At 44.1% G+C, this 22,194-nt stretch overlaps 2 protein-coding genes across 4 annotated transcripts; one reads left to right on the top strand and one right to left on the bottom strand.

The window, feature by feature from the left end:
• Window positions 1-213: 213 nt before the first annotated feature.
• Window positions 214-4,848, bottom strand: LOC144133539 (coiled-coil domain-containing protein 97-like). Its single transcript, XM_077666706.1, has 4 exons — window positions 3,983-4,848; window positions 3,506-3,624; window positions 1,737-1,854; window positions 214-417 (listed from the first exon to the last, which is right to left on the bottom strand). The coding sequence occupies exons 1-4, from the start codon at window positions 4,684-4,686 to the stop codon at window positions 309-311; spliced, it is 1,050 nt and encodes a 349-aa protein (XP_077522832.1). The 5' UTR covers window positions 4,687-4,848; the 3' UTR covers window positions 214-308.
• Window positions 4,849-4,858: 10 nt separating this feature from the next.
• Window positions 4,859-21,967, top strand: LOC144133538 (arginine-hydroxylase NDUFAF5, mitochondrial). 3 transcript variants are annotated; one of them, XM_077666705.1, is made up of 14 exons: window positions 4,859-4,991; window positions 5,323-5,446; window positions 5,982-6,022; window positions 6,104-6,167; window positions 6,241-6,288; window positions 7,075-7,181; window positions 7,267-7,306; window positions 8,838-8,948; window positions 10,614-10,700; window positions 12,425-12,485; window positions 14,172-14,255; window positions 17,562-17,644; window positions 21,684-21,733; window positions 21,838-21,967. In XM_077666705.1, the coding sequence occupies exons 2-14, from the start codon at window positions 5,354-5,356 to the stop codon at window positions 21,866-21,868; spliced, it is 900 nt and encodes a 299-aa protein (XP_077522831.1). In that variant the 5' UTR covers window positions 4,859-4,991; window positions 5,323-5,353; the 3' UTR covers window positions 21,869-21,967. The 3 variants fall into 3 exon arrangements, with proteins under 3 accessions (XP_077522831.1, XP_077522830.1, XP_077522829.1); XM_077666704.1 differs by having other exon boundaries at window positions 4,865-4,964; XM_077666703.1 differs by lacking the exon at window positions 4,859-4,991 and having other exon boundaries at window positions 5,069-5,446.
• Window positions 21,968-22,194: the final 227 nt, after the last annotated feature.

Genomic DNA, 22,194 nt, shown 5'->3' on the forward strand with positions numbered 1-22,194 from the left:
TGCACTCTGAATCCAACCCACAATCTTGGTGTAACAATTTCAACTGCATGCTTGTTGTATGCTTCCAAATATTGAACTGCATGCAATTGGTACAATATTTTTACTATACATCCTACCGCACCCGGACATGGCTATTTGGCATGTCTTTGTCTACTTTCCTGTCCTAAAAAGTTTGATTTGTGCAGTTCTCAACAAACGATTCATGAGGCAGCGTTGTTTCTATCTGAGTTGTTTATTTACATATAAAGAATATTTATACACGTTATAATTTATTCGAATAGCAAGTGCTGCACTCTTCAAGGGCCTCATCAGGCGCCGGTGTCTAAAACCTCTGGTTCTTCAGAATCAAAGTATCTTTCTTCCTCGTCATGTTGCCGTGTTTTGAGGGAGTCATACTCTGCATTGTTGTCGACTGATCTGGAATGCAACAAACAAACAAAAGTTCAATCAACGTGTGAGCAATTGCATTTCATACGCAGTGGATAATTTGAACTCGAAAACAAATGACAATTTTTTAAAATTATGTTGCTGCTCAGGGCAAGGGGAGCCTTGTTAATTCACTGATACTTGGAGGACCAGCGGGGATGATGCCAGGGTATTAGCAGTAGGGTGGCACAGGTGAGGGTGGGAGCACAGTATTGACGGCATAGTTAACACAAATTTACGTACCTATGAGGTTTTAGCGCAGATAATTATCTTTTAAAGGGACCCTAAAATGATTTCGATGGGCATATTCCAGTGCAACAGATCTGTAGAGGTGGTCTTTGTGGGTATTCGTGCCAAATTTGAAAGCTCTGCATGGGCCCTATAATTTAGAAATAATTTTTAAAAATTGCTGCTCGCAGTAGCTTGCAACCGGTGAGAGAGACGCACCCCACCACTTGTCCCCTTCCCCAATGACATCAGTGGGCAGACGGGGTGAGCACGTGATTGGGGTAGGGGTTGAGCGGTGAAGTGTGTTGCCCTCACCAGTTGCGAGGTACTGCGAGCAGTGATTTTTAAAAATTATTTCTAAATTATAGGGTCCGTGCAGAGCTTTCAAATCTGTAATACCCACAAACACCACCTCTACAGATCTGTTGCACTAGAATATGCCCATCGAAATCATTTCACGGTCCCTTTATTGCCTCGGAAAGCAGCCTTATTTTGTAGCAGTAACTTCTCTGCACCATATGAAGTGCACAGGCACTTGCTTAAACACCTTGCACTTGATAACACCATGGATACGAATACCAATAGATAACTATTTATGGGCATAAATTTTTCTCCTGGCTCACACAAGATGGCCGTAGTGGTGCTGCAGACACTAAAAAATTCTGAATGACTGCTGCCAGCATGGGAACCCTGCCTTCAATCCATCAGTCAATCAATCACCATTTATTTCCCCAAAAGAATACAGGTAGTGAAACGAGGCAGCAGAAAAACGGATGTTGTTTTGCAGCCTGACAAAGCTCCATCCATCCCTCGAGCAGTGGCAAGCCATATTTTAAATGAATTACATGTCAGGCAAAAAAAAACAATAACAGTTACTGAGAAATTATGCAATGAATACCCAAAGTTGCAGCAAAAAGAAAAACATTCTGATTTGTCATTCATGAGTGCATGATGAGTTGATAAAAACAAGACTACAGGTAAATGAATGCCACAAGGTTGTAAAACCGTAACCAATCAGGGAATGTAGTTTCATGAAGACTTAGTGCATAACACCCGGGAATAGTAAGTAGTGAAGCACTTACTCGTAATCGTATTCTCTGTCCTTCCCAGAAAGAAAGCTCTCGTACATGGTGTTCATGAATTCATTCCTCAGCATACGCTTCTCTGTAGCAGAAACGCATGGTGCATCCTCTTGACATTCTAGGCATGTTAAAACAAGGAACAATAAAAGGGATCAGATTCTGAGAATCATCAGCAAAAAATATTAGTGCTGCAACGGTGTTACGTCTTAAAAGAGCATCAGATGAAGACTTACAGATGCGAGTCATGGCAACGGCAGCTTCACAGGCTTAACAGTTTCTTTTTCCTTCATAGGCCCATGTGTGCTCATCTTGTTAAAATATACTGCGTTGTTCTTCTAAAGCTTGCTGTTGCAAAGCTCTGCACACTGCTAACTAGCTACGCAGTAAATTACACAGACAATAAACTTACAAAGATGGTGTGTCAACCGTTTTGAAAAACATTGAAGCTCCCATATTTCTTAAATTAAAACGCACCATACAGTGCAACAACAGAGTGCCCACAAGGCTAAATCGGACTATGCGTCACGTTAAAACTCACTCACTTACTCAGCCGTGACAAGTAACAGATGTCTAAAATGTGCAAAACACTAAACCAGCACAGCTCACTCGGCAGTTAGAACTTGTTGATGGGCTAGTTGGTGAGTGGATTTGTCCATGCATCGTCCTGTCCACCTCTTCTGTGTCCATTTTACGTTGCACTTTCTTATTACCAAAGCTCACTCTGCAGTTTTGCCTGTGACATGGCAACAAACTATGCAGTGCTCAAATTGTATGCACACACAACAGTTTAGTTTGTAATTACAAGACAAGAATGCAGCAGAAGCATTGCACACAAGCAGAGTGCAGCTTATGAATCCCTCCATGCCTCAAGCATACAGTTCCCTCTAAAGAACAGTTTTTTATACTTTAATGTTTTGTGGCTGCAATACCATATTTACACACACAATGAAAATCCCTTTCATACAAGAAACCTCTGAAAATTTGGAGGTGCATTCAGTACACGGGGCAAAATATTCAGAAAAAATTTTGAGTGCCAAAAACTGGTCTAACAGTCTGGTGGAATGTGTACTGTATACAGTACAACTCACCTTCTAAATAAAACAAAACACACACTTCAGCGCAGTTTCTGTCCTCGACAGCATAGGCACAACTTATATATTAAACCCACATGTATAACTTTGCAGTGGGCAGGTTGTGATGATGCCACAAGGTCATGTGACCTAGGCAGCCACCTTGGTTGCTTCTCCGGGGTTTTTTCACTCACAACACCGGCGCTGTATTTTCTGTAAAATGGGAGCCTTAACGCTCGCATTAATCGAGGAAAGCAATCGTATGCTATTATGCATGTGACACCTATCACAGTCCAACTGCAGGTGTGCTTAAAGCAAACTAAAATCCTTGCTCGATGGTGCCTCGCTTGCTATCATTCATAATCGTTTAAACTACAGCTAGCATGTAATAAAAAATTTAATTCCAAGATTTATTTCTAACTGCCTTTCTTTATAGTTAACTATATCCCATGCAGAGTTCAACTATATGCTTAGAAGGTTCAACAAAATTATTAAAACGAAACTTGACGGCATCAAAGCCACTAGAATGTGGCAAATGAATGCCAGAGCTCTAGAATTCCTTTCGAAATTATTTCTGAGCAGCATAGAATCCTGTTCAGTCCATACAAAAACCGCATGTAATTCAGCTCAAACATTGTGTCTGCAAGTTCCTGCAGCACGGGTATCACACAATGCTCACAGTTCAACTGTATCCAATACCTTCATCATCAGAATCTGAGTCATTTTCTTCAAACGTGGCCTCTTCAAGGTCTTGCTGCTGTCGCCGCCTGCTTGTCACTTCATTTCGGTCTATGTGCTCCATCAGCAAACCGGAGAATCTGCAGAAGTGGCCAAGGAAACATTTATCACTGACTCGATGCAGTTTTGGCAGCTAAGTGATGATCACATACAGCCCATGTACAGTACCTTGTCGCAGTGAGCATGCCTTGAGTATAAAACGCAAGAGGATGGCAAGCAGAGCTAGTTCCTTCTTTTCTTCACACTTCCTGCGGAATCTCACGAAAGCTAGCAGAATCGCAAGGCGTATTCATGTGGGACCACTGCTATTAGTCTACCATAATAAACATATATGCGGCAACTTGCAATCTGACTCAGATTTTTACACCATCGCCACAGCAAGTCTTGCCTGAAGCGCTGATTAAGTGCATACGCACAACCGTGAGCAGCCGTACTTACGTGAGAGTCGAGAAGTCCATCTTGTCCAAGTCTTGTTTCTCTTTCTCCGTCATATAACGTCCGATCATCTGTTCGAACAGCAACGGATTCCGCCGCCGCAACTCCTTGTCGCTGAAGTATTCGCCGCCAGTCTTCAGCCTTTCGAGAGCCTCGTACCTCCTGTTCTTGGTCTGAACGCTCAGCTCCTTGGAGCGATCCTTGCGCTTTTCGATCTGCTTCACGTGAAAGTCGACCTCGTAGTTGACCCTCCGCAATGCCTCGAAGTAGGGCGCGTCTTCTCTGTACAGGTATCTCGAGTAGCGCTGCAGGAACAAGGGAACGTTGCTGTCCAGCAAGTTTGCGGCTATCTCGCGCTTCTCTTCGTAGGTCAGATCCGGCTCTCCGCGTTGCTGATGCTTGAAGAAACCCTCCGAAGCGGCGACCGTGTCGAGAATCTGTCTTCGCTGGTCTGCCGCGACTTCAGCTTCCGCACTCAACCGCAACGCTCCGTCACCGTATGAGTCTCCGGCATCGCCGACATCATTAACTGACATCGCACAGTCAGAATCGTCGACGCTATCGGGAATCGGTCTCCGCTGTTCTGCCGAGATCTCGGTTTCTTCCATCGGCGACGTTACGCCAACGTTGATTCCCACGGAATCGCCGATTTGTTTGACTACCATCGCGCTGTCGGCGTCTTCGACGCACTCGTTATCGCAGTCCATAGTTGTTACATGCGCGTACGTCACTGCCTAATGGATTTATAACGGTACACCGTACAAAAACATCCACGAAACTGTTAAAACGACTTAATTCTTGAAGTGCAGATAACAAATTCTCGACCCACTGCGCGCCGCCATGTTGTTAGCCTTGCTGTTGGTGTCCGTGAAGCTTCCACTAGAGTTCACCCTACTTCCACGTTCCATTGCTTCCATGCAAGACGCATGCTCGAGAAAACGTTTTTAGTTCTCTTCTGTGGAGCATATTTATGTCTCAGTACTAGGTATTTTGAAGTCCTAGTTTTATAAACGTAAGCTTTTATTGTTTATAGTTAGCCTAAAGTGGGTGCCGCCGAAACTACTACTGAAACCGAAACTGGAGTAGCGGAGTAGCGGTGTTTACATGCTGCTAGAGCACGATGGTACACGGCGTGGTGCTCGGCGTGTTAGGTGTACCGTGTGTTTGACGTGATTTGAAGTCTGTTCACGCTAATAGTAGTTACGTGAACGCCTAATGCACATTTTCAAAATGCCACTGTGCCGGTTGTTGTATCGAAGGTCACCTAAAACATGGTTACGGCGGACTTTTTTGGTCAGGCGGACCGACGGCGAGTTAAACTTTGTTGGATCTGATGGTTCCAGGTATCTTTCGTCTCTACCGCCTGGACATCAGATGAATGTGTTCGACAGAAACGCCAAGACGCGTCACAGGACTCTGGCTGCTCAAGACAAGGAAGCGGACGTGTACGATTACCTGAAGAGTGAGGTGAAATCGCCCAGATTTCTAGCTCTCAAATAGTGCACGCAAACGATCCGCCGAAGGCCAATTTCATTTCACGATAAGATAATGAATTAGATGTTCGGTTGCTTAATGTGAACCTTCTACTCTTCAGTAAAGTTTTCAAAGGTCTTAAAACATAGTGACTGGCTAGTTGGTTCTGCATACTGGAAAAATTGCAGCGCAGCAGTAACAAATACGAGACGAGAAGGACGCAAACACAAGCGCTGTTTTTTCCAGTTTCAAAGGTCGTTTGGTTTCTTACAAACAGTTTACGAGGTCTCCAAGTTTGTTGCTAAGAGCTATCCGTTTTATGCGTCGCTACGCTGTACCAGCACGCGATCTTTGTGGACTATGTTTCAAAATCTTCAACTGTGTGCACATAAAAAGTGGCCGCTATACTTGCAGCAGTGTATTGCGCTCGTGCAAACGCCCACAGTGATTTCTGATTGCAACCTGAATGCTGTGTTGAGCCCCTATAATATTTGTCATTAATGTGTGCTTACCTGGCTTATTTCTTCAGGTTGGTTACAGGTTAGCTGACCGTGTCTATGACATTAAGAGGTATGCTCTTCATGTCTTGATGTGCGTTTATCAGGTAACACAAATCCAGTGTCCTTCTATATGTTATTAATAACTTTTCAGGAAGTTTACGAGAGCAGTGGAGCTTGGCTGTGGTCGAGGTTATGTGTCACATCATTTGGACTCTGTGAGTTTCACAATGAGGTTTTCTGCCTGCAATAATTTCTCTAACTGGCACTTGTTTATTTCTTTGCTTTCAGGAGGCTCTGGAGTCCCTTGTTCTTTGTGACTCATCGCTGGAGTGCCTCGTCAGTTTTATTTGTTTTGACTAGCCTGCTTGTTCTGTGCTCGATGAGGATAGTGGTGATGGTACAGCAAGTTCAGGAATAGTATAAGCAGTATTAGTCATTCGCTATAAGCAGTGAAGTCGACTCGCAAAGACAGTGTTTTAAAAACTCCACTTGCTGTATCAGGAAAATTTAACACTGAGTGAATAGGTTTACCTGCACCCATTTTGGTTTCTTGACTTAACAGTCAGTGCACACACAAAATGAAATGTGATCATTATCATGTGCTTTATATGGCATGGCTTTCATGTTGTCACGTCTTTGGGCTCTACAATGCTTGTCATTGCCCTATCTCTTTGTGGAGAATGCTTGTTGACACTTGGCGGACTTACAGTACTCTGCATATTGAGCTCAAAGTAATGCTTCACTGCAATAGGAGAACCAGCACTGCACCAAGTAGTGCATCGGATGAGCAGCAGCTTTTTTTTACAAGCAATATTTGTATATTTTCTTAAACCAGAATGACTGAGCTCATTAGGATTTCCAGTATAATAGTTTTATGTTAATTCTCATCGTCAGCCGCCATAACCCTTATTCTTCCCCTCTCACCCTCTCCATGTAGAGTAGCTGGCCAGAAAGTTATAGTTATAATGTAAGGAAATCACCTGTATGATTGGTAACCACAATTCCTCCGGCTGTACTTTTCTTTTTGGCAAATTAAGTATTTGTTTTACAGCTTTATACTGAAACTGACAGTTGCTGTATTTTTTTTATACAATTTTTATGTGTGCTTACTTCTTGCTACAGATGCAATGCAAAGTACCACAAGATGTACCCACCACAAAGCTTCTTGTCGATGAGGAGTTTCTTCCCTTTGCAGAAAATTCTGTGGAAATATTTCTAAGCAGTTTGAGGTAGGAAAGTGTTGGATGCTTTATTTGTCAGTTTCAACCAGGATTATGTTACTGCAGTCTGAAACTTCTCTTTTTGCTTTTTCAGCCTCCATTGGGTCAACAATCTTCCCAGCACATTCAAGCAGGTACGGACCATTTGATGTAACCACTGTAAAGTAATAACAGTGTTGATTGTTTTACAGTAGCCAGTCATCACTGCTGGTGACTTGTTACGAGAGTGGTAAAAATTCTTCATATTCATTGTTGCTTTTAACAGTATGCTGTCAATAACTAAGGCAGGTGATGGGAGTGTCAAAAATACTGAAGAGACTCTGAGAAGGGACAGTAGAGTGAATGCGACTGTATCGAAATTCTGGTGACTTTTTTTCCAGTATCTTAGCATAATAAGATGCCACACTATAAAATTGATGAAAACCCCTGTATTAAAGCAACACACCAGGAGGTTTCAGCCCAGGTCTTAACAGATATTAAACAGGCTTCTTGGCATTACAAAATGATTTGCTTCGGATTGTGGCCTCAGTTGTGGTGCATGTCGCAAAACAGATAAAATGTGTCCCTTACTAAGGTGGTAAACAAAAAATTCTATGTGTGAACTTTGCATCCATTGCAGTTAGCCTCATTATTCATGTAGAAGTTTACGGGTAGTATTGAGCATAGTACCCCTGTCCTGATTACTGCTCGTGCCGTGCAAAGAAAACGTGGTCTGTGAGTGCGGGAAACTAAAGCTTGGCAAGTGAAAAATGTATACAGTCATACCCACAAGCAAACTGCTCTTTTGCTAAGTGTCTCTTTGGGCTTCCCAATTCTCGTTTCACACTCCAATAGCACTGCTGTTGCATGTGTTACAATTTTCAAGGTAGTTATTCTCTGATACCTGCCATTGCTAAAGCTATTATCAGTAGCCTAACCCCCTCATCTAACAGGAAAAAAAAAGCACTTTTTACCTGAATAATGATAATTACTATAATACTTTATTACAGTGAGAGTATCATCACCACTAATACATTATAGGCTTGCCAAAGCTGCATTGGGCTTGAAGGGAACAGCCAACAGGCAGTGTTTACAATGTGAAATGTCACACCGCAGAATATGCAAAAACATTTTTAGCAGGAAACATACAAAACGAAATAGTACCAATAGCACTGGGAAGTAAAAGAAAAGAAAACAAACCACGTAACTTATACTGAAATGCATTATGAGGAAGCATTCCTTATACACAACAGAGCAGTGACCATGCTGTTATATAGTACCTTGAAACTGTGGAAATTTTTTTTTACCATGCTTAGAACCAACAGTTTGAAATGAACAAGAAAGTTGGGGCAGGAGTTTACATATGATATCAGCAAGTTACAGAACAGCAAAGCAAAACGAGAAAACTCTCTCGGTCACTAGCTGTTTAATCAAGTGGCCAAATTAATATATCGGGCCTTTAGGCTGTGATTTCATTCATTATCTATGAAACGTTATGTATGTATGTTTTCATATCTTGCAAAGCCTATTAAAAAAATGTTCTTGAAGCTTTCACTGAAACACTTATGCATACCCATTGAAACTCCATTGTTCTTACCATATGTAATGAAATGCAGATACATCACTGCTGCTATCATGTTTGGGCTTGCTTTGTTCCCCAAGCCCCCCGGTGAAATTTGTTTACAGGTATGGAACGTGCTCAAACAAGACGGTGCTTTTCTGGGTTGTGTCTTCGGAGGCGAGACATTGTACCAGCTGAGAGGCTCCCTGCAACTGGCCGAGACGGAGCGTGAAGGTGTAGGTCTTGTCCTCGTTTTCTTGCTCTACTTGTGCAGAGTGAAGAACTGCTTTCTCACTTGGGAACCAGAGCTCTTGGATCACACCAGTGGGCTGACTGACTGAATGAAAAACTTTATTTCGTTGTGGGTTGCCTAGCCCCCAGAGGGTGCCCTTAGTGCAGAGCACTTTTAGCTGTTGCAGTTTGTCTTGCCCGGTTGACCAGTCTGTGCTGGTCATCCATGCCTGAAGAGCGACTTCCCGTTAAGAAAGGGAACTTTGCTTTGCGTTGGCTATGAGAGGCTGGGTGGGGGATTCAGGGCATTCCCACGAGAAAAATGTTTTGGTGTTCTCCGGAGGAGGGGCATCGCTCTGGGTACCCTGGAATGGTTGAATAGAAGGTGTGCCTGAATGCAAGGCTTAGGTAGGCGTTAGTTAAAGCAAGCGCGGGTTAGTTTCGCCTGTGGTGGAGGTAGTGTTCCACAGGATCGCCTGTGATGTGGTATCTGTGCGTACATAAGTGGGATTCTTTCCGCCCAGTCTGGTTTGGGTTGGCCTTCCACTGGTGACCAGAGGGTGAGGGTGTCGGCTTATGCATTAATGCACTCATTACCAAAGAGAGGCGCATACTCAGGTGTCCAGAATAGGTGGACGGGCGGGATATGTTGGTTTCAGTGTAGGATTTTGAGAGTGTGATCGGTGAGATACGTTATTGTGCACTCTTCCACTTCCGTGCTGTAGTCTGTGCATACTGTAGCTGATGTTACCACTTTGCCCTCCAGTCAGTCACAGCTATTACCTTTGTCGTAGTCTAAAAGCTGTCGCGGTCGTTACCATATGTTCTATACAGGGCGTTGGCTCGTGCCTTGCGCCTACAGGTATGTTGTTCAGGGGCATGTTTTGGGGTATGGGTGCTACTGTAATGTGGGGGGCTCTCATTTTTGAGAAACTCCGGTTCAAAAAGTAACTAGCACCAGGGGCCATTTTGCAGAGGCTTACAGATGGTGGCACCATCTAAAAGCGGCCAATAAAAGCTGCCGTGATTATGTTTCGAAGACCGTTTCGAAGACCGCATCTCTCAGAATTTTTTCAGATCTCAGAACTCGGAACATTTTGGCAGAGATCTTCCTGGTCGGGAGGCGATGGAGAGAAAAGAATGTAACACTTCAACCAAAGTCTCACGAGAGAACCAATGTTTTGAGGCCAACTTGGCACCTTCTTCACGGTTGACTAGATGAGAGCAAGAGATATGCTTTTTTTTCAGGAACTGTGGTAAAACCAATAGAAAGTTTAAAAAGCACTCCTCTTGCCGCCATCCAGTCATCCATGAAGAAGGTGCCGAGTTGGCCTGGAAACATCGATCCTCTCATGAGACTTTGGTAGAAATGCCACATTCTTTTCTTTCTAATCCTCCAGGATGTACAGTGATAGGAACTATTGAGATGTGCGGTTATCAGATACTATATCTACGCATCGTATGCCACTGTGCAAAAGTCATGGCTGCATCTGATGTTGATGCAATAGGATTTGCTTCATGTGTCCAATGCAAACGATTCTTGCTTGCACCTGCCCCCTTCACGCATTGGCAGATCTTATCTTAGGTTACAGAGTGCATTGAAATTTCAGCTGTTTTTGTTTGCATTTGCACTTTTGTATATGCAGTCACATTGGGACATTGTTTTCCAGGGGTTTGGGGCACACATATCCCCATTTGTTCAGCCAACAGACCTGGCAGCACTTTTGAACCAGGCTGGCTTCGTTCTTCTGACAATAGTAAGACAATATTTTTCCTTTTATTCACTCAACTTTGACTGTACTTCAAAGCAGTGGGCATATCGTATTATTTTCCAGCGCTCAGTGAATACCTACTTTATTTTGCCTTGATGCTAGGTCTATTTAACTTTGTTGACCTTGGAAGCAATGTATTTATATATATTAGTGTGGGCATAGAAAAAAGAAAGAAAAAATTGGCGGTGGTTTAGCTCTGGTTAAACCTGGAGTGACGCGATAGCTACAGCTGGCTGAGTGGAACTTGGTCACGTGACCAACCACGCGACGAACCACGTGATCAGCCATGGCGCCGCGCAGCCGGCAGTTGCTCCGCACCATGTGACCAACCACGTGACAGTGTGGCGGCACAGCCACAGGGTGGCATGCAGCCACAGGGTGGCACGCAGCCACAAGGTAGCGGCGCCTCCATGCTGAAGGCTCGAAATGCTACCGTAATGTAGCTATCGCAACAAAATATTGTTGCCCTGCCGCAGTGAATACCTACTGTATTTTGCCTTGATGCTAGGCCTATTTAACCTTTTTGACCTTGGAAGCAGTGTATTTACAGTAGAAAGCGTTTCTGTAGGTCACGTCTGTCTTTGAAGTTTCTGCTTAACGATATGTGAGCAAAAAATGGCAGTCACATCCCCCGCCACCATACTTTTTGCAGATAATGCTAGAAAAGTTATTCATTTGTTGTACTTTTTAATGTGTGAGCACAAAGACCCTCACTCACCAATTTCGCCACTGTCTGTCTGGGTCCACCGGTTATCTAGGTGAGCCATCTAGGTCACGTGACTTTGTGACGTCATCGCAGTTTGCCCACTATGGCAGATGGCAGTTAATTACTGGTAACGAGGGGTTGCCCAGGAAGAACAACCTGGGTCTCACGAGCCCCATTGGTTGCAGCAGTTGTCATCGCAGGGCAATGGCGCATCGCTTAACCACTGCACCAGGAGTTTGTATGAGGACTCCTAGCAACCTCCAGTGACCGCTAGTGACCGCTCCAGTTTTAGTGCACTACTACCGATTTCACCACTCTTTGTCTGAAGCCTGCTTGACCTTGAAAACCAAGCCTTAAACTGAAATTGAAATGAAAACCGAAGTGCTAGCGCACCTATTTTACATAGGGCCTTACAGAGCTAAATTATTTTTTTTTCCCCCTCTTGACATTGTTTATTTGTGAAATTTTAACAAAGGTCTGCACAACTTTGTTTTAGCTTGCTATTGCTTAACCACAAATTCAAACCACAATCCCAGGCAGCATAATACAAGTTTGCAATTTGTCTGAATGCATAGTGCAATATATTTTAGTCAGTTTTGAGGCTCAGGTTTAGACCTGTTTTTTCTTTAACATAGTATGATGCTGAGTTGTTTTATTTGCTCTCAAGTCAAGCTCATTTTTGTGTAAACGCTTTGAGCAAATTTTGAGACATAGTGATGCAATTTGAATTGAAGCAGCCAGTTAGCTGTTGATGTATTTTTGATGTTTCGATCATTTTAATGCTCGAGATTGATTTTAATGTCTCTATAGAGCATTTCAGTTTGTGATTTTACCCCGATCTCCTGTCCGCATCAAGTGTTATAAATACATTGTCAGTCTTTCTAGGTGCTTATATGTACATGTTGCATGGATTTTCAAATATTTTCACACACATTTTGTTTCTGCATTGAAACATGTGGCTGTCTGCCTTGGTTACTAATGATAATTTTTTCTTCCTGGAAAGGACTCTGATGAGATGACCGTTAACTATCCAACAGCATTTCATCTCATGGCAGACCTCAAAGGTGAGCATATTCCTCAGCAGGTTAATTCAGTGCATTTTTGCACTCTGAACTTTTAAGCTTTTCTTGGGAGCCCTCATCCTCTGACTTCCCTCTAATTCCTCACAAATACTTCCATGCCTGTAGACTTAAATGGATGCATTCAAAGATCTTTCAGTTCGCTCAGGTCTCCAAATAAATTTTAATTTCCTGGTGTTGATTGACCGATTCTGGAAGAGGTCTAATTCTGGAAGCACTTAGTCTGGAAGTGCAATGCCGTCCTTAGCTATCACTGTTTGTGTGTGTCTAGTGATATTGTTTTAGGTGTTCCAGTGAAGCCCATCATTAATTTTTAAAACTAGCTTTTTGATGCAGAAATATGGCTTTTTCGCCAAAGTGTCGGCTGTCATCAAAAGATAGGTGAGACATGTTAACTAGTAAGCCGGTTAACTAAATTCTAATAGCCAACTTTTAAACTATTTCAGATAGGCCTCTGCTTGCATTTAGAGACTTGTAGCTGACCGTTAGTAATAGCCATATCTGCTTTTAGAATTTTGAACACGGGACTGCCCTTGGCACTGTTGCTCAACAAATTTTGGCTCCTTTTCGCACAATTTGAAAGTCGCGCGTCTATGTTCTCAAAGTGATGCCCACCAGTGAATGTCACTCCATAGCGCACGTGCCACGTGACCTTCTCGTCCATGCCTCGGCAGGAGCAGTGAGCAGCGGTGACCAGCGCAGCACGGGTAGCATGGTCACGTGCCACGTGCATCGCTGTTTGACGCAATTTTATGGACATTGCTGTGCGCACACAGGCGCGCGTGATTTTCGAATTTGGCAAGAACTGCCCAATAGTTGTTGAGCCACAGAGCCAATGGTAACCACGTTTTTGATATTAAAAAAACATACATGGCTATTACTAATGGTCAGCTACAAATCTCTGAATATAACCAGGTTCCTATCTGTAACAGTTACGAAAATTAACTGTTACAATGACCAGCTTACTAGTTAGCAAGATTCGCCTGCTTTCTGATGTGCGCATATACTGGTATTATTATGCTCAAAAAGCCATCTTATCCTAGGAAGCCTTTTTTTTTTTAATTTGTTGTGGGTGTTCCTGAAACTCTGCAGCCAATGCAATTGTGTTCATGTTTGACTCGATGTTGTTTATGGCTGCCAGTATCTTGTAGTTTTAGTGCTTTAGTGTTGAGGTGCATTGCTAAGGGTGCACACATACACAAAAAAAAGACCCAAAGCGTGTTTTTTTTATTTTTTGACACACTCGCTTTTGTTTGGACTCTTGATAAATGATAACCTGCTGGTTTTAAATTTATGACGCTTCCTTTTGCCAGCAGAGATGTAGGCATAGTGAAAGAAGTCTCAAAAAGTTTCTGTTGAAGCTGAAACCTTGACTCAAGACCCCAGATTTATGGACCACTAGAATATATTAGATTCTGTCATGGTTGTTTCTGTCTCCCTTCAGTAACCGTAGCAGTTGTTCAACAGGAGAAATTTAGACAGTTGTGTAAGCAAAGAGGAGTTTGGCAGTAATAGTTATATCCTTTAGGGTAGGCAAGAGACCTTGCCCTCTAGTGATATTTACACACTTTAAGTTGGATCGAGGGAAAAGTAAATAAATATAATGTCGGCCTGCAGCATGCTGAAATGTTAATTGTCTCGTACCTTTTTTGTCATTCTGTCCATGACCAGGAATGGCTGAAAACAATGCCACGTGGAAGCGCAAGCCACATCTGCACAGAGATTCCATGGTGGCCGCTGCAGCGATTTACCAACGTGAGCATACAGTTTATAATATTTACTCGCATAAAGACACCCCCCCTTTTCTATACAGAAAAGTTGACCTCAGTTTGGGGGTAGGGTTCATTACGCGGGGAAAAAATGTTTCCATGGATTTTTTTGCGAGTCGAAATTTCATATCATACGTCCGCCCTCCTGTCCAGCCTTCCGTCCTCCCGAGCCGCGTTCATGTCACCAACGTTTAGCATCGTTCGCTTCGAAAGGTGCTGTATCATGGCGCGATCTGACGATTTTGTGATAGTCGACAGCGCCGGCCAGTTGAGGTGAGATAATGCGAGCATGCTGAGCATCGGCCCTGAAGGTCAGGTGCGCATTTTTTACGTCAGCTTAAAAAACTCGTAGGACAGTTCCGAGTGTGTAATGAGCTGTGGCGTGAGAGGGGGTAGGTGTTTTCGCTTCCGATCTCAAGCTTGCCAAATTGCGTGCAGGTCTGATGGTCCTGCTTCCTTCATAGCATTTCAGTGTAGAGGATTGTGACGTTCCCACCTGTCGGGGGTCAGTCACAGAATCTACGGGTCCTGCTGAAGCGAGGAGAAATGAGCCAACAAGGCGGTAACCCGGCAAGACGATATTTATTCTTCTCTGCCTGAAGGTGAAACTGGAGGTCCGCTCACCACTGGCTTTTAGGAGAACTGGTTGTCTGTCCGGCAGGTCGGGGCTTCACTCCGCTCATCTTGCGTCGGCGGACCGCGGTTGCCTCGGCTCTCCCGTAGTCTGCCTCTCTTACCGGCGGTCGGCTCTCTTCTATCCTCTGTCTCTCTTCTCGGCGTGTCGGCTGGCGGTGCTGTGACGGGTCGAGGCCATAGGACTCTTGGGCGTTTCGGCTGGCGGTCAGTTTGCTACGGACGCTGAGGTCCGGCTTCTCTGACTATAGACCAGCACGATATCTTGCGTCCGTTCGCCTCGCCTGTCTCTGCTCGACTTCTTTCCTTTTTTTCCCTGCCCCCGCTGAGTCTCTCCGGAGATTCCCTTTCTCTCTCTCTCTCTCTCTGGGTAATCTTCGCCCAACGGTTTTCCGTCGTCGCTGCTCCCACAGCCGACCAAAGCCACCCGCCAAACTTCTAGGAATCCGCGGCTGTTATGACGGAAAGGCCGATGGCGCCGTTGGGGATGGGTCGAAGGGGATCAGGTGTCCCTCGGAGGGCGACGCTTCTCTGCAGTCAGTTCGTCTGGTGCCAGCCGCCGACCTCTTTCGCCACCCCGAGCCATTACGCAGCCCGTCGTGTCCGCTGCTAGTAAGGTAGCCTGTCGGCCTGCACACACAAACGCACAAATGAACCCGTCTTCGCATGCCGGTGGGGGGGGGGAGCACGGCGCAAACCACAGGGAAGACTGCGGTTGCGTAGGGCACCGCGCGCAGCCTCTCCTCTTTAGCCGTCTGGCGGTCTTTGCACATCTGTCTTCTGCATCGCCCGCCGCATTCCCCACCACCGTCTTCGCCGACATGTCTGGGTCGATAAATTTGAAGGCAGGGAAAATGTCTTGGGCACTGGTCGCTGGGTTAGTTCTTTTCAACAATGCCGGGGCCTCCCGTATGCACCCCTTCACAGGATGTTATATAGCATTCTGGCTTAAACTGCTACGCTCCCATCCTCCTATCCTACCCATGGCCAGGTTCCTAGGTTTGAACCCGACTGCGTCAGCCCCGTTTCGATGGAGGCGAAACGCAAAGGCGCCCATGTACCGTGCGATGTCAGTGCACATTGAAGATTTCCATGTGATCGAAATTATTCCATAGCCCTCTACTACAGCATCTTTTTCTCCCTTTCTTCTTTCACTCCAACCTATGTCCTCTACCTTACAGCACTGTGCGGGTTTGGGTGTCCACCAAGATGTGAGACTATCACTGCGCCATTTCCTTTCCTCAGAACCAATTCAATTCAGTTTTTGGGTGCAGGACACCAGGGAAAGGCAGTGCAAAAGAGTGACTGCCTGAGTGATAGCCTATATATTTTTATTGTGTGCTTTCATGCGTTACACTGCCAAGGTGGCCAGTCGACGCACATCACCATTTATCATATTGCATGAATGTCTGTAAAGAAAATGCTCTGTGGAGCTGGTGCTATGTTGAGAGAGGATTGAGTGCAGATTAGCACTGTATACTTGGGGACAGCTTTCTGTGGCTATGCAGTGGAAGCTATAAGTACATGTTGCCCCCTTCCACAAGCCGCTGTGTGCGCATGCTTGTAGCTGCTACTGCATAGCCACAGAAAGCTGTCCACAAGTATAGTGGTTCATGGGATGTGAAAAATCATATTAGGATATAAGTCTCACATCATGAGACGTCATTGCACCTCTCATGGATCACTAGGTGCTCCAGTCTGCACCACATTTTAAAGATGACGGCCACTAGGATAATGCACCTGGAGCTTACAAGAATTTGTCTAATTTCCAGTTCACTGCCGATCAGTACACCCAGAAGCACACCTTAATCATACTAAGCTTAACTTTTTTTGTTTTTCTTAACAATTTGTTATTTCGGACAGCTCTGTTTATGGACAGTTTTGCTTGGGAACCAAAATGTCCATACTAACGAGGCACAATACACATATTTTCTGATGGGAAAACCCAATAGGCCATAAACTTGGCCCAGATAAAGGCTCAGTTATATTTTTAATACCAAGCACATGCCTCGGTCTCCTCCTTTTTCAAGCAACGATGTTGTATAAAGGCTATTCACACTTTTCAGAAAGCAGGTGCTTTTACTATCAGTCGAGATTTGCTTCAAATCTGAGAACTGCTTTAACTTCCTGGATTGTTATATCAGATGTGGAAGAGAGGGATGCCTAAAGCGGACTGAATATGGTATTTCATCTTGCTAGGGAGTGCTTGATATAGGATAAGTTCATTGTCATTGGTGATTATCACTTTATCTAACATAACTATCCAACTAAGTAACTAAAAACAGTGCTGAGATGTAATTTTAACACTGAAATGTAATTCTGAATCAAGGGTGGATATGGGGGGGGGTCAATCTCTCCCCCTCCCTGCAAGTGAGAAATTTAACATAGGAAAGCCATGCTAAACTTTGTTTTTTGTTAAAATATGTCCAAGAAATGCATGGTCCTATTACGACTCCCCACCATTTTACCCTTCCAAGAGTGACCAATAAATGCACCCCTGTTCTGATTTATATGAATACTGACCCCAACATCACTTTTTTTTTGTCAGGAAATGCCTGGAAAAGAATGGTCAGCAATGAGGAAATGCAAAAAAATGTTTTTCATTGAAGAGTGCAGTAACGCTACTTTCTCTCCCCCAACCCAATCCATTTCAATGCAGAGCTCTACGGCAAAGAGGATGGAACCATCCCAGCCACATTTCACATCTTGTCGTTCATTGGCTGGAAGCCACATCCGTCACAGGTGAACCTTTCATCTTTAGGCACACACACTCAAGGGGTGAACCTAACAAAACAAAAGGAGACTTTACAGTGAAAGCCAGAGTCTGTCGCTGCAGCCATCACATTGCCACAGAAGAACATTCTAAGTGGCAGAGGGAAACTGATGGCATGTGTATTTATTTATTTGTTTGTTTATCCACAGTGCCACGTGTGGCATTACTGTAAGGGAGGAGTGGAGAGAGTGGGTGGGTAGAGATATACAAAACAAGCAAATTCAAAAAAACAATTGCAATGATGATAGAAACACTTTGTTGTCAGTAATATAACAGAAAATGAAGAGAGAGCATTCTATCATTGAACAGTGTGTGGAAAAACTGATTATTTAAACAAATCAGTTCTACCTATGAGTTCCCATACTTTATGGTCATGATCAACGCGCTCGGACCTGTAGTGTATGCGAGAAATGTACTTTTCTCTTGTGATGCCAGCTCTACTGGAATACCAACTCTGACCAAGCTGACGGGTCTGACCAAGCTTGTGTAGGAACATGCTGTTGGCACCAAATGTGGTGGGATTGAGCTTTTCTTCATACAGGTGGCACTAAGCAACCAAGTATCCAGAAACACAACCTTAATTCACACTTAAACCTCCTGCCAATGGCCACATGGAAGAGAATTCTCTAGCATGGGCACTCAGGCACTTAAGTTGGCTGTATATGCATGCAATGCTTGCACAAATGTGCAAGCATATAGTGATTAGTGTGCACAGTAGCTGATAGCCCTTGCACTGTGCCTAGGTTTGCATGTCTGTAGGTCTAGTTCGAGAAAGAATGTTGCTTTTTGTTTTAGAAAGATATACTTGCTATATAACGGCAAAAAGAACAAAAGGCCTGCTCAGTGCACATGAAGAGCTGTTGATTTCTTGTGGGGGATCCGCAGGAAAAGAAAAATAGCAAGGGAGGCAGAGAAATGCAGAAATTGGCCGCACTTTTCATATTTGAACCCATTCATCAGACCAAGTTTTGACTTCTAAATAATAACAAAAGCAGGAATAAAGCAGGCTTGGGGCTGTCTTTTGCTGAAGGAGGTGAAGTTGTCAGCACGCTTGTCTAGAACGCTGCAGAGCCAAAAAAAGTTCAATCTTGACTCAACTGCTGTATTACTGGTATAGTGCGGATACCAGGGCAACTTTATCTCTATTTGCTTTCACTCATGCGCTAGCATTCTGTGCAAAAACCAAGTACAGCTCAAAATTTTCACATCCTTTGTATGAAAGGGCAGCATTCAAGTGCTCTAGGCAAGCATGCTGTGCTGACTACTGTATGTCTATTCCATAGGCTATAGTGCATATGAGCACATTATTCTATAGTGGGATACAACTTTAGAACACGTTGGCTTTGGAGTGGTGCCAGCAGCTGCAGGGAGTGGTGCCACAATGGAGAGAATGGTCTATCCTGGACCATAGAGGGAAGGGATTATTATCCCCTTTCTTCTACCACTCCCTGCTTTGTCACACAAGCAGGGTCATGAGAATCAGCGGTGCCTTGGCTATATTTTTGGCATTCTTTTATTCGTTACCATGTGCATTTGGATGCCACAATCTAAGTAGTTCACGCATGTGTAATAGTAATTGTTAATATATGTGACCTGAAAATGTTAAGTTTTCTGTGTGTGCTCAGTCTGCCTTTGAATATTGCATTCTTTCATTTTGCTTCATGTCTTGATATCCTGCTAAATGGGAATATAAGAGTGTAGCATGAATTTATCATCTGGGGCCAGATTACGCAACTGTGATAAATTCAGTCAAAAGTTATTGACAGTGACGTCAAAATGGCGAAACGATGAGACGTCACCAAGTGACGCAACGAGGAATCAGCCAATTACAGCAGGGCGATGCCCCAAGAGCATTCGAGGGGCCGTCTGCTAATTTTTTTGTAAAAAGAAGGAAGAAACAAGCAACGATGAAAATTACTAATATTTTATTTTTCGAAAACATTGTGTTTAAAGTTCGAAAATATTAAGCAAAACAAAAAGCATTCGAAGTTGTGCTATTAAATTGGCTGGTGTGTAACTTTCGGTGCCGCGGGGGTGTGCTGATGGCAGTAAAAAGGCCGCTTTTCACGAAAGCAGCTGTTTCACGCCATGTTATTGTTTTTTGCGCGGCGTCTGGAATCGAGCTACTGTGCGGTTGACCTAAGTGCGCAGAAAAATTTCAACGAATGCAGTGAAGGCTACGTGACTACCGAGCGAACTTGCAAGAAGCGCTTGGTACGAAATCGTCGAAGACAACTTGTTGAAGGCGGTGTTGTTCGGCTCTTTCGATCGATCACAAAAATGCCAAAAGGTGACGTGTTGCAGTATGTGACGAGTGGTTGTTTGCATCTTTCCCCTTGGGAAACAGAAGACGACCACGAAGTACCATTTGCTGGGAAAATAACGTGCTTTGCCAGCATAAGCGTGTCTTATTTATATGTAGCTGTGTGTCACAGAGGTGACGATAGCACCTACTCCTTCTGGTGCACTAACTGTATAAATTGCCTCCAACACCCGCTGTGCATTTTCTCACCGCCGGTTGTGCGATGCAGACGTACTCCTCATAACCAACGGCAGCTTGAAAGCCGCCGGTAGCAAAGAATCGCAGTGCACATAGCACCTGCCGCCGCATCAACGACGCACTTGCTCATGCACCTCCCAGTTCATCGGCGACTTCGTCACACAGCCACTCCACAGTTTCTTTCTCCAATCGAAAAAGGCGTCGAAACAGCTCATCCAGCTAGTCAAATGTGTCTTCATGCGCCCTCCTTCCTCGTTGCTCGCGCCAGCACAGCTGCCTCACTCGTATCGCCGCGACACCGCCGCCATTTTCTGTCACAAACGCAACGGTCAAATTGATCGCCTCGAAACTGTCACAAAAAACTGTCAATTAGCGGCTGCATAATTAGGTGTGCAACGTCACCACTTCTGCCACATCCGTGACGTAATTTGCAGCCACCCATGATGCAAAAAAGCAAAATGGCCGCCGGCCACGACCGACCAATAGGATCGAGGCTTATTGACACCTTTTTGACAAGTTTTTGACAATTTTGCTAATTTACAGTTGTGTAATCTGGCCCCTGGGAGCAATTGACCATGAACCACCATTAATTGATATGTAACCACTGTGTTGGTGGTTACACGTCACCAACATTGTGGCATGTACTGCATTCATGAAAAGTCTGCAATTTAATGATTCATCTGCAGCCGCCACGGTGGCTCAGTGGTTATGGCTTTCAGCTGCCGACCCAAAAAATGCGGGTTTGATCCTGGCCACAGAGGCCACATTTCGATGGAGGCGAAATTCTAGAGGCCCATGTATGGATGTCAGTGCACGTTAAAGAACCCGAGGTGGTCAAAATTTCTGGGCCCCTTCACGACGCCATCCCTCGTAGCCTGAGTCGCTTTGGGACGTTAAACCCCCATAAACCATAAACCAAACCAAACATCTGCAATGCACGCCAGGATACTTAAGGATTGTTTGCAGCACGTGCTTCTTGTTAATTGTATGGTGATGATTTCTGCAAGGCTCCTGGATATGATCATGTAGGAGCTCAGTATTTTCAAATTGAATACTGTTTCCTTGCATACATGAACTTTTCAAGTTGCACAAAAAAAAAGGCATTTACATTGTCATTATTTAACCCCTTTTAGTTTTCGTCTATCAGACCTGCTTGTTGTGACAGGCACTTAAAAATGTACTTATAATGGCGAAAACAAGAAAATCGGCACCAAGACAGGGCAGTCAGAAGAAAAGACCGAGACCAATATATCCCCTGTGTGTTTTCTTCCAAGCATTGCGTCTTTGCATGCATGGAATTTCCCAACACTGTGAACACGTTCCACCTTTCCCAGCTGTCAGTTCTGCTACATTAATTTTATGGTTTAATGTAACAGTGATGGTTGAGTTCATATTTTACTGATAATGTGCACTTTATTTTCTGCCCTCTCCATCTCCTTCTACTTTTACGGCTTTCTACTATGCTTTATATCTTGCTGGTATAATGGATCTGCAATTTCCTTGCTCAGGCAAAGCCTGCCAAGAGGGGATCCCAGACTGTCTCCTTGAAGGACCTTGGGTAAGTAGAGTGGGATGCAAGCATTTTGATCATTATTTAGATGAACTTATGCCCAGTGCAATTCCCGAATGTGCTACGTCTTTATTTTTTCATCTTTGTTACAGGTCCCTTTTAGATCCAGCCAAGAAGACGTAGCATCATTCAAGCCTCTTCTGTTGTTTGTGGAGTATGCATGCAGTGTGTCCACGGAATAGAAAATTGCGAGTAAAGCCTGATACTTGGTTGGAACTGGAAGATATTATCTCATTATCTGTATCTGCTTGGCTCCTGAATAGTACCTGTATTCTCTGTGTGCTGCAAGACACCTGTAAGCACCTTTATCTCCCACTGTGCACAGCATATTGCTGTTAATTGTATGGCTAATGCTGCATGCATTAAGACACTCGAAAGTTTCCTTATGTTTTAAGTGAGTGCCCTTTTAATGTTTCTGTTTAGGTGATAAGGGTATGCTCCAAACTGAA

Source organism: Amblyomma americanum, chromosome 5, assembly GCF_052857255.1.
Source record: "Amblyomma americanum isolate KBUSLIRL-KWMA chromosome 5, ASM5285725v1, whole genome shotgun sequence".
NCBI classification, from domain to species: Eukaryota; Metazoa; Arthropoda; class Arachnida; order Ixodida; family Ixodidae; genus Amblyomma; species Amblyomma americanum.